The following is a 13,908-nucleotide window of genomic DNA, read 5'->3' as shown; positions in this document are numbered from 1 at the left end:
AAATTGTTCTCCCATTCTTCACAAGTTTACAAGTTGAATACAGTCCCATGGCCTGATGTGAAAACTAAATGATAGGTATATATCAGCCAAGTTTACCTTGGTATTTGGTAGTTAACTCTGTACTAGTTACAAAAGTTCATATTAAGATGTTTCCCTTTTAACACTCAACAAGATTGTCTTTCTTTGTATTGTTATGTTGTCATTTTACATGTTGGTTTGGTATCGGCCTCTTTGCTAATGCTCTAATAGTTGGGTTGGCATTCAGGATCAGCATCCCATTTAGGAATCCTTGTGCAGGGGTGTAAGAGACTGGCCTTTTGGAGAATGGTAGAAAGTCAGGGTACCCCACCATTTGTTCATGCAGAGACATCTGCTGGAGGGCTTTTTAGACAAGCCAGGTCTAGAGGATCTGCAACTGAGACTTCCAAGATATATGAGGGACACCTTGAGGATCTTGGAGCAGGTCTTGCTCACTCTCAAAAGGCAGTCTTTCTCCTTCCCTTTCCCTCTCTCTCTCTACCAGCCAGCATAGGAAATTCCATTCAGGATCCCTCATGCAGGGGTGAAGAGACTGATTCTTCCCCTTCCTTTTCCCTCTCTCTGTTTCTACCAGCCAGCACAGGGGAAGCCAACATATTCAATTGTCTGTATCTTTAAATACTGGGAGTGCTTTGACCCCAGCAACAAAAAATATGACAAGTTCTCCACATAGCCCATTTGAAATTATTTACCATTCAGTCAAAATTCTTTTAAATGGTTCTAATACTGCTAGTGCCTTGTAGGTGTATCTAAAAGGGATAGAACTGCTTCTAGAGTTAGAAGTATATACATGTAAACAGCTAGAGTTATTTTATCTAAGGTACAGTCTATCTAATAAGGTCTTTGACATGCTCTTTATGACAAATGCTAAAAGTTCCATCATTTAGGCCTGACATCTGTTTGTCACATAAACATTGGTTTATCTGACATTGGCAAGATAAACATTGTTTTATATATATATATATATATATAACAATTATATACATTATATATGTATATATATATACATATATATATATATGAGATATGCAACTGAGCAATAAAACAGGGGCTAGTTGAAATTACTGATACTGCCTTCACGAACCCACTAACCATTGGAAAATTTAGTGTTTTTAATTATCAGTACTATATTGATAGTACTGACAACCACTAACTTTTTTTTTTACTTTACCTAACCAAAATTCAAGGTTTAAACTGTGATGCTGCTACTGGGTCCTTTATATGTTAGGTGCTTTTGTGTTCTTCAAGTATACAAGCCTTCTAAAAGAGTTGTAAAAAGACATTGTACCAGTGGATGTCATAACTACTTCAACTATGTGTGTATGTTCCCAATTGTAACAAGAGAGGTTTAGTAGTACTATGCTATTATATTAATTGTTAAACTATTAACCATGGTTATTTTAAGTTTTGTCTTTACAGTTCTAATCCTACTGAGACATTTACAGACAAGCCCATGAAAAATGACTCTGACAAGTGCTTATCTGTCAACCAGGTCAGACATTCTTAACTATTGGGGTCATTTTGTATTTTCCTTGTAAAAACCTTATAACTATTATCTGCTGACACGTCAGAACAATTTAAAGGTGTCAGTACCTCCCCAATGACACAATTAAGTTTAATTAAGCCCAGCCTAAGAGCCATTTTTTTTAAATAAATCCCTTTGTTGCTTAATTTGGCCAGAAATGTCCCATTGGCACTGACTTCTGATCTGTTTGATGTGTCACTCTCCCTCCTCTGTAGGATAAAAGTCTGACTTTCTGGAAGAAGCTATGACTTTCTGGGAGAAGCTACTCCGGCTCTGGGGGACAAACTTGCCAAATTGGCAGAATCTTCAGAGCTGACTGTTCAGAAAAACAGTTTAAGAGGATGCAACCCCGCCCCCGCAATGGTTGGCATCTTCCAACTTCTTTGAGAAAGAAGTGGCATTTAGCCAAATGAGACAGTTCAAAAGGACTGCACAAATAAGGGGACTTTCCAGTTCTAAATGGAGTCAATTATGCCAGACCTCTAAAAGTAACCAAAGCCCAGAGATTTTAAAAGGGGGCTCTTATGCATGTGTTCTAATATTTAAGCCATCTTGGCTTCCAGCAAAAGGCAAACTCATGGTTTTGGCCAAGGCCTTCTGTTTAAACAAAGATGGAATAACTTTTGATGGTATCTAACGTCTCCTTAAGGACAAAACAACTCATTGATGATTACCCTCTAAGTGGACTGGCACCTGCCCCTGGTACACCTGGCTTCTAATGTAGATATTACCCCAAACAGTCATCCCTTAACTGCCCATTACAGTGGCAGTCCAAACACAGGGCCATCTAAAAGTTAAAAATAGATATAGTATAAACACCAATGGGCAAAGTAACCATAGACTCTGTCACTTTTCAAAATGAAAAGTTATATTCTTTATCCTTCCTGCCACACCTGGCAGGGCCCCTTCAATTGATGCCCCTATCAATTTTCATGTTAAAGTCATGCCTTCTAAACCATATTTATCTCTTCCAGGATGAAAGCCTTTAGAAACCCAAACCATGATGCAACAGGGCTATCGATCTCTACAGATGAACAAGATCTCCATGAGTAACCCAGATCTCCATGAGGAACCTTGACTGTGCTGGATAGTAATTCAGATACCTCATGTCCAAATGAACCCCAGGGGAAAGAAATAGGAGAGAAAATTTCCTTTGTAGGTAGGGTCTGGTGCCCCTTTTCAGCTTGAAGCAGATACTGAAGATGGATCACTCTCCTTTAGCAACCTCCAAAAAAGAATTTTTTGGAATATTGTCTCTCAGGGGGAATTTGAGGCAGACTAAAATTAGGGAAAGTTTTGGACTCATAGAAAAATATTTCAACTCAGATTAACCATGCTCTGGTTCAGGGACCACCCTCATCTGGCCAGGAACTGCCAATGCCCCTCCCCACTCATTGATTATTGCATGGGATTCACCTGGTTCTGCCCTTCCCATAAGTTAACATAGGTTTTACAAGTACCTGGGGAAGGGAAGCATGCTTTCTTGGCCTCCAGATTACCCCTGAGCCCCACCATGCTCCTCTTTGTATTTCCCTTCTCTAAATTTTAATAAACTCCTATACAACTACGTGTTCTGCCACGGATCCTTCCACATGGGACAAAGAATGTGGAAGTCTTCCGAACACAGACCCACCATCAGCCACCAACAATAGCAGCTAGATGTTGAGAATTTAACAAAACTTCAGAGTACATTCAAAGAACTGAAGGAAACCATGCTTAAAGAAGTAAAAGAAGGTATTACGAAATCAATAAAACTATAAATAAGCAGAAATTTTATAAAAGGAAAATCTAATAGAAAATATATAGCAGAAAATGACAATAAGTGAAATTTTAAAATTCACTAGATGATCTCAGTAGTTTTGATCTGGCATAAAAAATAACTAGCAAACTACAAAAATAGTCCAATGGATATTACCCAGTGCAAAGAAAAGAAAAAAAGAATGAGGAAAAATGAGCAGAGCCCAAGAGACCTGTGGGAAAATATCAAGAACATCAACATATCTATGAGAATACTAGAAGGAAAAGAGACAGAGCTAGGAGCAGAAAAAATATTTGAAGAGATAACGGCAAAACAGTTCCCAAATTTGACGAAGGATATGAATTTACATGTCTAAGCTCAACAAACTCCAAGTAGGAGAAACTCAAGGAAATCCACAGTGAGACATACTATCAGACTGCTGAAGGACAAAGATAAACAGAATCTTGAAAAGTAGAAAGAGGGCTCAGGCACAAGGGATTCTCAATATAGTACAGCAGATCTCCTATCAGAAATCAAGGATGTCAAAAGACAGTGCAATAATATATTCTAAATACTTAAGGAAAAACTGTCAACCATGAATCCTATGCCCAGCAGAGCAATATTTCAGAAATGAAAGTGAAATGAAGACATTTCTATATAAACAAATAACAGAATTCATTGCTGGAAGACACTCCTTATAAGAAATACTAAAGGAAGTTCCTCAGGCTGAAAGCATATGACCCCAGATGGCAATGTCAATCTATACAAAAATAATACAAAGACTACAGGTAAAGGTAATTATGTAATTATAAAAGACATTAGAAACATATTTTTTCTTTGTTCTCTTAACAGATTTTTTAAATATATAACAATATGTATATAATTGTAATGTTTGACTTATGACATACAGAAATATAATAACAATACAAAGGAGGTAAATGGGAACAAAGCTATTGGGCTAAAAATATAACTCCGGATGGAAATTTGAATTCAAAGGAATAAATTAAGAGAACTAGAAACAGAAAAAATAAGCCTAATAGAGCAAAAGCCATAAATATATAATTCTTTCTTCCCTTAGATCTTTAAAAGATAATGGATTTGTAGTACTAGTTATAATAGTTTTGGGGGAATTTACAACATATCTATATGGGTTTTATAACATATAGAAAGACATACTGTTATATAAAACAAAAATACCACAAAAACTGACAAGGGAATACAGCTAAGCATTTCTATATCTCATTGGAATTAAGTTAGTATAACTCTGAAGCATTGTGTTAGTTAGCTTTACATCACTGCAACAAAATATCTGAGAAAAGCAATTTGAGGGAGAAAAGATTCATTTTGACTTATGGTTTCAGAGGGTTCAGTCACTGGTTCGGTATTTCTGGGCCATAGTAAGACAGTACATCTTGATGGTGGGAGTTTGTGGCAGAGGCTGTTCACCTCACAGTGGCCAGAAAGCAGAGAGAAAGTCGCAGGATCAGGCCAGGGACAAGATACCCCCCAAGGAGTGGCTCCAGTGACCAGCTTCCTCCAAGTAAGCACCACCTCCTAAAGTTTCCAGCACCTTCCAAAAAAGTGCCAGCAGCTAGGGACCAAGCCTTTGATGCATCAGTCATTTTGGGGGACACTTCATATCCTAGCCATAACAAGCATATTCTGGTAATATGCATAAGCCCTAGAGCAATCAGTAAGGAAATAATTCTAGATATATAGTGAAAAAATCATTTAAAAAATTAAAATGCTACATTAGAAAATATGTAATGCAAAAGAAAGTTGTAAAGGAGAAATAAAGGAACAAAAAAGGCATTTAGAAAATGAAATTCCAGAGGATAAAGGGAGTGAATATGATCAAAGTACCTCATATACACACATGAAAGTATAATCATGAAACCCATTAAGGGGATGAGAAAGAGTAACAGACGGGGTGAATTTGATCAAAGTAAATAATACACATGTATAGAAAAGAAATATCATAATGAAACCCCATTGCACAATTTATATATGCCAATAAAAAGAGAAGAAAAAAGAAAAGGTCGAATGGAAGACATAAATGTAACTACCAATAATAACATTAAATGCAAAGAGATGAATTAATCCCATAAAAAAACTGCTCTGGGCTGGGGATGTAGCTCAGTGGTAGAGTACTTGCCTAGCATGCGTCAGGCCCTAGGTTCAATCCCTAGCAACGCAAAACAAAAAAAGGTGGGGGGAGGGAGAGAGAGCAAGATTGATTGAATAATCAAAATTACCTACTAGACAAAGCTCCGGCCCAGATGGATTCATAGGAGAATTTTATCAAACACTTAAAGAAGAGTTAATGCTAATTCTTCATCAATACTTCTTAAAAAATAGAAGAGACTTCTTGACTCACTCTATGATGTCAGTATACTGATATGAAAATCAGACAAAGACACCACAAAGAAGGAAATTATAATCTAATATCACTTATAAATATTGACACAAAAATCTTCAACAAAATACTATCAAACTATCTTAGTCTATTTGTGCTAATATAACAAAATATCTAAGCCCGAGTAATTAATAAAGAACAGACATTAACTTCTCTCAGTTCTCGAGGCTAGAACTCTAACAACAAGGAATCAGCAGATTTGATGTTCCATGTGGGCCAGGTCTCTCTGCTTCCAAGATGGTATTTTGTTGCCACATCCTCCAGAGGGGAGAAATGCTGTTTTCACATGGCAGAAGTGTGGAAGGGCACAAAAGGGCCTGAGCTGGCTCTGTCCATCCCATTTATCAGGCACTAATCTATTCATGAGGGTGGAGCCCTCTTGACTGAATCACTTTCCAAAAATTAAAATACCCACAATCAGGATTTTGGAGAGGCACATTCAAACCACAGCACAAACTGAATATAAAAACCTACAGAAAGAACCACATACCACAATCAAGTGGGATTTATCCTAGGAATGAAAAATTGGCTTAACATCTGCAAATAAAGTAAAACACTGTATCAACGGAACAAAAAAACAATGGCTACATGATCATCTAAGCAGATGCAGAGAAAACATTTGACAAAACCCATTGCCCTTTCAAGTTAAAAACACAACACATTAGAAATACGAGGGGAGTCAGACTTGGTGGTGCACAACTGTCATTCCAATACTCTGAAAGCTGAGGAATAAAAATCATGAGTGTGAGGCCAGCCTGGGCTACATAACAAGATCCTATCTCAAAAAAGTGGGGGGTAAGGAGGAGAAGGAAGAGGAGGAGAGGAAATCCTCAGGGTGTACTTTGCACTAAACTCAGGAGCAAAAAACCATTTCTGCTCTCATTATTTCCACTGAACATTGTACAAGAGACTCTAAGCAGGGCAATTAATTAAGAAAATTAAGCACTGGGGGTATAGCCCCACAAGAATGGAAGGACACAAAAGTATCTTCCATTGGTAGAGTTCTTGTCTAGAACATGTGACATCCTGGGTTCAACCCACAGCAATGCAAATAAGTAAACAAAGGTAGGAAAATTGTATAAAAGGCATTCAGGACAGAAGTAAGAAGTATCTGTATACACATATGAATAAAAGATAAAATAAAAGAAGTAAGAAGTAAAACTGCAGATGATATAATGTATATAGAAAATCCTAAGAAATTTAGTAAAAGCCTATTAGACCTAATTTTAAAAGTAAGATTTCAGGATACAAATGATCAATATAAAGAACTGCATTTCTTCCTTTGTTGTTTTGGTGGTACTGGAGTTTGAACTCTGGGCCTCCTGCTTTCTAGGTATACATTCTACCACTTGAACCATGCTCTCAGCTCTTTTTCACTTTAGTTATTTTTTTAGATAGGGTCTCAAGTTTTTGCCCAGGGTGGACCCTGAACCTCGATCCTCCAACCTATGGCACCAGCATAACTAGGATTACAGAAGTGAGTACCATGCCCAGCATTTTTGTTGAGATGGTATCTTACTAACTTTTTGCCCTGGTTGGCCTCAAACCTTCCTCTTCCCAATCTCCACCTCCTAGGATCACAGGCATGAGCCACCGTGCCTGGCCTAAATGAATTGTACTTCTACACGCTTACAATAAACAATCAGAAAATGAAATTAGGAAAACAATTCCATTTATAATATCACCAAAACCAATAATTAGGAACAAAGTTAACAAAAGAGGTACAGAACTCATACTCTGAAATCTATATAGATTGAAAGAAATTAAAGAAGATCTAAAGAAATAGAAAGACATTCCATGGTCATAAATCAAAAATCTTAATATTATTAAGATGGCAATACGTCCCCAAGCTGATCTACAGATTTAACACAATCCCCATTAGAATTCCAACTGGCTTCTTCATAGAAATTGGCAAGCTTATCCTACAATTCACATAGAGACTCAAGGACTCAGAAAAGCTACAGCTATTTTTTGTGGGACTGGGATTTGAACTCAGAGCTTTGAAGTTGCAAAGTAGGCACTCTATCACTTGAGCCACACCTCCAATCCAAAGCAATCTTAAAAAAGAACAAAGTTGAAGGACCCCTCCTTTCTTATTTCAAAACTTTACCACAGAGCAACTGTACTTACTAATGCGGTTCTGGCATAAGGATAGACATGTAGATCAGTGCAACTCAATTGAAGTCCAGAAATAAACTCATGGATCTAGGTTAACTGACCTCTGACAAGGGTGTCAAGACCATTCAATAAGGGAAGAATCTCAACAAATGGTGTTGAGATGCCTGGATAACCACATGCCAATGAATGAAGTTGGGGCCCTACTTTACACTATATGCAAAAATTCAATCACAACAGGTGAAACACCTAAATGTAAGAGCTAAAACTTTAAAACAAACATTCAGAAGAAAATATAGGGGTAAATATTTGTGACCTTGTTTGGTAATAAATTCCTAGTTAGGATGTCATGAACATGAACAATGAAAAAGAAACAGATAAACTGAAATTAACCAAAAATTTAAATCTTTGTGCTTCACAGGACATTATTATAAAAGTTAAAAGACAACCTATAGAATGATAGAAAATATTTGTAAATTATATATCTGGTAAGGGTCTAATATTTACAATAAATAAGGAACTCTAACATAATAATGTCAAAAAAGACAGCCAGCCAAATTTAAAAATGGGCAAAGTATCTGAACAGAAATTTCTCCAAAGAAAACATGCAAATGGCCAATAGGCACATGGAAGGAAACTTAATTAGTCATCAGAGAAATGTTAATTAAAACTAAAATGAGATATAACCTTCCACCCACTAACATGGCTATAATGAAAAAGTCAGATAATAATAAGCATTGGCAGAGATAAGAAATCAGAACCCTCATACACTGTGGGTCATAATGTAAAATAGTGCAGGACCCTGGAAAACAGCCTGGTACTTTCTCATGGTAAGATGTTACCATGTGACTCAGAAATTATACTTGTACATATAAGCCCAGGAGAAATGAAAACATACACCCACAGAAAAGCAAGTGTTCACAGCAACATTATTGATAAGAGCCAAAGGCAGAAACAACTCAAATGCCCATCAACTGACAAGATGTCAGATATCCACATTCAAGAGAGTATTATTCAGCCGCAAAAAAGAATGAAGCACTGAAACATGCCATAACATAAGTGAACTGTACAAATATCAAAGTGAATGAAGCCATGTATGACATTTGTATGGAATGTCCAGAACAGGCAAATCCATGGAGACAGAAAATAGGTGAGTGGCTGCTGGGCACTTGGGAGAGGGGCAGTAACCACCTGGGGAGCATGGGGTTTACTTCCGGGATGCTGTACTATGGCTGTATAATATTGTTAACATATTTAACATCATTTAATTGTGTACTTTAAAATGGTTAAAATGGTCAATTTTATACTATGTAAATTTTATCATGATAACAAAGTGATAATGGCAGATGAGAGCAGCAATGCAGACTCACAACCTGCCTACATAACAGAAGGGATCCACATGTGACATGAGATTGATAAAATTAGATGAAAGGACCACAAGTCAAAATATCAGAGTACTAAAAGGATAAGGAAGAGCTATTATTCATGCAAAGAAAATTACTTGAACAAAATAAAGGAACTTACTTCTTATACATGAAAATAAATCTAAAGGGAAGAAAAGATGAAATGTTCTTCCAGAGAAAGAGAGAGTTTTCTTCTGGCCAGAAGAAAGCACCTCTCCCCTCACCTCTTCCTGGGCTGATGGCTGTGAGGAGGGGTTTGTGGTCACTCATCTTCTCCTGCCTCTGCTTTTGAGAGGCCATTTCCAGTTCCTTTTTTGCTAGCAGCTTGCCAGATGGGTAGAACAGGCCAACAGTCTGTGTGCCTACATCCTTCCTAGTCCCATCACCAGATATGGACAGAGGAACATTTAGGGACTGCCAGGCAGATCGGGGCTATGAGCAGGGCAGAAAACATTTAAAATTAGCATATAGATGAACTAATCCTCCATCTCCATTATATTCATAGGAAACAATTTAAATCATAGTTTAAAAGTACCTCCAGAAAAACCTTTCTTTGAACTGAAGGGGATTTTTCTAATCTTGGTCTTCCTTACTTTTGTCTTTCTCAGAAACTCCCAGTTAGAACTGTGAAGTTATCCACATCCCCTTGACCATTTGTTGTCTCAAACTCAGCAAATTAATGTATATTCTTGTCCTGCCTTGGGCCTGGATGATTATCTTTCCTCTCAGTTCTACAATTCCATGGAACATAGACTTTACTACTCAACTGTTCATCACTCCACACTCAACTACTAGGCACCAACACATTCTTTGGTATACTCTCCAGCATCTGGACCTAGGGATCTAAGAAGATCACCATGTGAGGCTGGATAGGTTATATAATGCACAATGTCACTGCATCTAAAGGGACACCATTCACATGGTAGGTAATGTGTATTTGAATAATTAGGATAATGTTTCTGGTAGGAGAAATGTCTAAGAAAATTTGTACATCACAATCAGTTTCCAGACAGATGGCAGTTAAGTGTCTTGAGAAAAGAACACCTTGTTTAAGTTACACAATGCTATCATATGGGTTAGGGACAGTTGCACAAGTCTTTCATTCTTTGTTAAGAAGGCCATGAATTCCCTACAGTGTGTGAAAAGTTCTGAGTACACGTGCATTTTCTCTCATAATTACCAGTCTTTACTTTCTTATAACAAAGGGAAAGAAATCTGGACTATCTTCATATAGCTTAGAGAAATTCATAGGAAATTGGTCATTAGACCTTAGGTGCTGCTGAAAATGACCATGTGAGGTTTTCCCCAGACTCAGCCCAGATGCTATAAATGGTAAAAGCAAGTTTACATATTTGCATACGTTTTCTAAAATATAACAGAACACAGGAGAAAGTTCTTAGAAGAACATTCTACCCTATGTATTAGAAATCCACTTCTTCCTAGTGGCATTATGTCCATTGCCTTGCAAGTGCTTACACTTTGACCTACATCTGACAGGTGCATATTTAGGTCTTTGAGTTTGAAGAAATCATTCAAGTGTTTAAAACCTCAGTTGAGAATGCTGTAAAAGGTCTAAATATTTTGGCTCTGTTCCCCTGGCTTGATACACAGATTCTGAGTTCTATTTTCTTCCCAGGCACCAGTTCTTACAACAGTGCAGGGCTTACCTCAGGAAAAGGGCAAGGTTCCCCAGCAACGAGAGCCAGGCTGCTGTCCAAGCTAAACCTTGCCCTGGACTTCACATAAATCCCGCAAGAGCCACAGAACCGGGCAGACAGATAATTGCTGGCCCCACACTTAGGGCAAACAAAGTGGCTAGCAGGAATGCCAACCTAGAGGACAGAAAATATTTTTATGACATTAGCATTATAATTTGCCCATATAAATTATTCTCATTCCATACCATCACTAGCCATCAAAAAAAATGCTCCTACTTGTAATCCAGAAACTCTACCTTATAGAACTTATCCTACAGATGGGCAAGTACTTAAAGAAATATGTGTGAGGCCATCTCTGGCAGTTGTGTTCTAGTGGAAATAATTGGAAGCTAAGTGTCTAGCAATAGGGGATGGCTTAAATATACCATAGTATGTACATTATGAAGGAACTGCAAAGAACAAAGAGGTACTAACAAGATATGTTGCTAGGTGCAAAGAATTGGATAAGTGTTCATCATAAGCACCAGTTCACTTATAAAGGCACTGAGCAGCTGAAAGAAACCTCCGAAACTGGCTTCTGGGGAGAGGAACTGTGGGGCTGAGATGAGAGGGTGATAATCCTTCATTCAAAGACTTTTATTATTTGCAATGTAATATTTAGATAAATAAATGTGAGTGTTTTGATTAAAAGGAATGCAAACTCATAAAAGAAGAAATGCCACTCACCAATAAATGAGTGAAAAGGTTTAACCTCAAAGAAATACCAATCAAAATGGCAATGAGAGACATTCCCAATGTAAGAGAATTTATTTTCTCTCTCTCCAAATTCTTACATACTAAAATCACAATGAGTGATTTCTGTGAGGCTGCAGAGGAAATATCTGACTCTCCCTAGGCTGGTGGCAAAGTACTCAGCATGAAAAGGCTCAGTTTTAAAACACTCACCCTGGCTCCACACCAGTGGCAGAAGGAGGCCTCCCAGAGATTCCGGCGACCACATCTGGAGCAGGAAATGGTCTCCCCTTTGTGAATGAGTGGAGGAGAGGCTTTATCTCCACCGTACATCAACTGGTGAACAAAATGACATTTATAAGCAGGATCAATGCTGTATTCTCTAGTCCCCCACCCAATCTGAACGATGAGCAAAGCCCCCAAAACAATGCAAGTATTTTTTGCTCAAAAGAGTAAAACTATGGTGTGCTTCACAGTTAATAGATCAGTTCAAAGAGCACATATTCTTTCATGGAGATCTCAGAAAGGTAGTAAAACTGGAGCCTCACACTTCTTGAGAGTCCTCTGTATCTGTAATATCCAAGGTTGCAAGCTTACTGTTGAACAATATTAATGAATGAGGATGTGAGAGCTGAGCTACCTAAGGTGCCAAGGCTGAGGTTTATCTGTTCTGTGGGATTTGGGTTTCCATAGGGAAATGTGGATTTATTTTCTACTCCTGATACATGAAAAGAGTTATTTTGGAGAGGAAGACAGAATTGATTCATGAGAATTTCTGAGACTCTATTAGGTAGACCTAACAGATTGTTGCTGCTTACTCACTATTGCCTAGTAAAAGAACTTCTCACTCCCCAAATGATGATGATAGTAATGGTGACAGGTATCAGATCACCTCCTATTCTGAGCACTACCCCTGCGTCCTTGTGTCAATGACCTATAAGGTGGGTGTCATCACTATCCCCATTTCACAGAGGCAGGAAACTAAGGGTAGGAACCAACATTTGAGCTGAGGCCACCTAACTTTTCCTCTGGGCTCCACATTAGCTACATGTTGAGTCCTCAGAATCTGTAGGGGATTCCAATGGTCAGTGGCAAAGTGTATACAGGAGTGTGGAATGGTCAGCATGAGGTCAAGGGGTACACATCAGCTTCCTTCCCTTTCTATCTTGCTTTCCACTGGATATGATTTCTCTAAGAGAAAGGACTATACTTTCACATTTTTCCCACTGTGTACCTTGGTATACAGGAGCCATTCAAATAATTATTGAATCAATGACTAACTGATTCAATTGATAACTAAGTATGTGTACTGCCACATATTCCACACATAATACTAAGAATGTGCACAAAAAGGAAAACATTTTCTAAGGACAATTATCCCTCAAAAAAAAGATGCCCATTTTAGTTAATTATATTTGCTTATCTGTATCCTGTTTTGGTTCAGAAACCATTCCAGACAGAGGCCTCATCATCCCTAACATCTGAGACCTGAGAAAGGAGACCCCTCTGTGGACATTTACACTGCTTCTGAGCAATTAGAGAGAGACTCTTTTGAGATATCAAAGGAAAAATTATTTGAAACTTTTGCCTCCAACCTTACATTTCAATTGTCCTACTGTTAAAAGTTTTGATAGATATTTTGCCAACCTAAAACAACCTAAAAACAAAGCCTTCAAGCCTTTCATTGAATTGTATCTACTACTTGAGTGGATTTTTAATATAACATTGCTTGAAATAAAAGAAAAATTATCTTACCCCATCATATTAATGCTGCTAAACAAAGAAAAGACATAAAACTATCAGATTGAGCATGCATTGTTACTTCCATGGCACTGCAATATACTCTCATTCTAACATCTAAACTCTGATAAACCATTAAAATAAAAATACAGTTTCTAAAACAAATTCATTTTGGTAGCGTTCCTAAGAGTTTTGTTGATAGATGAGACCCAGAAACAGTTATGTCATTGACAGTTAATAAAAATCAGTTCGAATTATTTTGCTATTTGTAGGAGAAGTTTAGAAGGTCTGAAGAGGGCTGGGGGTATAGCTTAGAGGTAGAGCCTTTGTCTAGCATGTGTGAGATCCTGGGTTCAATGTCCAACATCATACACACACACAAATTACAGAAGGTCTGAAGAAAAGGTGAGAGGAGGAATGAAGGAAGAAGGCCTGAGAAAATAATTGGTTTTTTTGAGACAGGGTCTTGGTATTGTAGCCAGGCTGACCTTGAAACCAGGATCCTCCAGTCTCGGCCTTCCAAGAGCTGGGATTATAGGCAT

The 13,908-nt window shown here is 37.8% G+C and overlaps 1 protein-coding gene across 2 annotated transcripts in view; it reads right to left on the bottom strand.

The window, feature by feature from the left end:
• Dzank1 (double zinc ribbon and ankyrin repeat domains 1) overlaps positions 1-13,908 on the bottom strand; it is a 106,739-nt gene that overhangs the window by 31,599 nt on the left and 61,232 nt on the right. For both annotated transcript variants that reach the window (XM_074074254.1, XM_074074255.1), the window contains 3 exons: positions 11,840-11,962; positions 10,904-11,068; positions 9,461-9,668 (listed from right to left, as the gene is read on the bottom strand). In XM_074074254.1, coding sequence (XP_073930355.1) covers positions 9,461-9,668; positions 10,904-11,068; positions 11,840-11,962 — 496 coding nt within the window. The remainder of the gene's footprint in view (positions 1-9,460; positions 9,669-10,903; positions 11,069-11,839; positions 11,963-13,908) is intronic.

Source organism: Castor canadensis, chromosome 5 (genome assembly GCF_047511655.1).
Source record: "Castor canadensis chromosome 5, mCasCan1.hap1v2, whole genome shotgun sequence".
Classification (NCBI taxonomy): Eukaryota; Metazoa; Chordata; class Mammalia; order Rodentia; family Castoridae; genus Castor; species Castor canadensis.
Note: the sequence above shows the minus strand (reverse complement) of the source record. Positions and strands in the feature narration are given on the sequence as shown.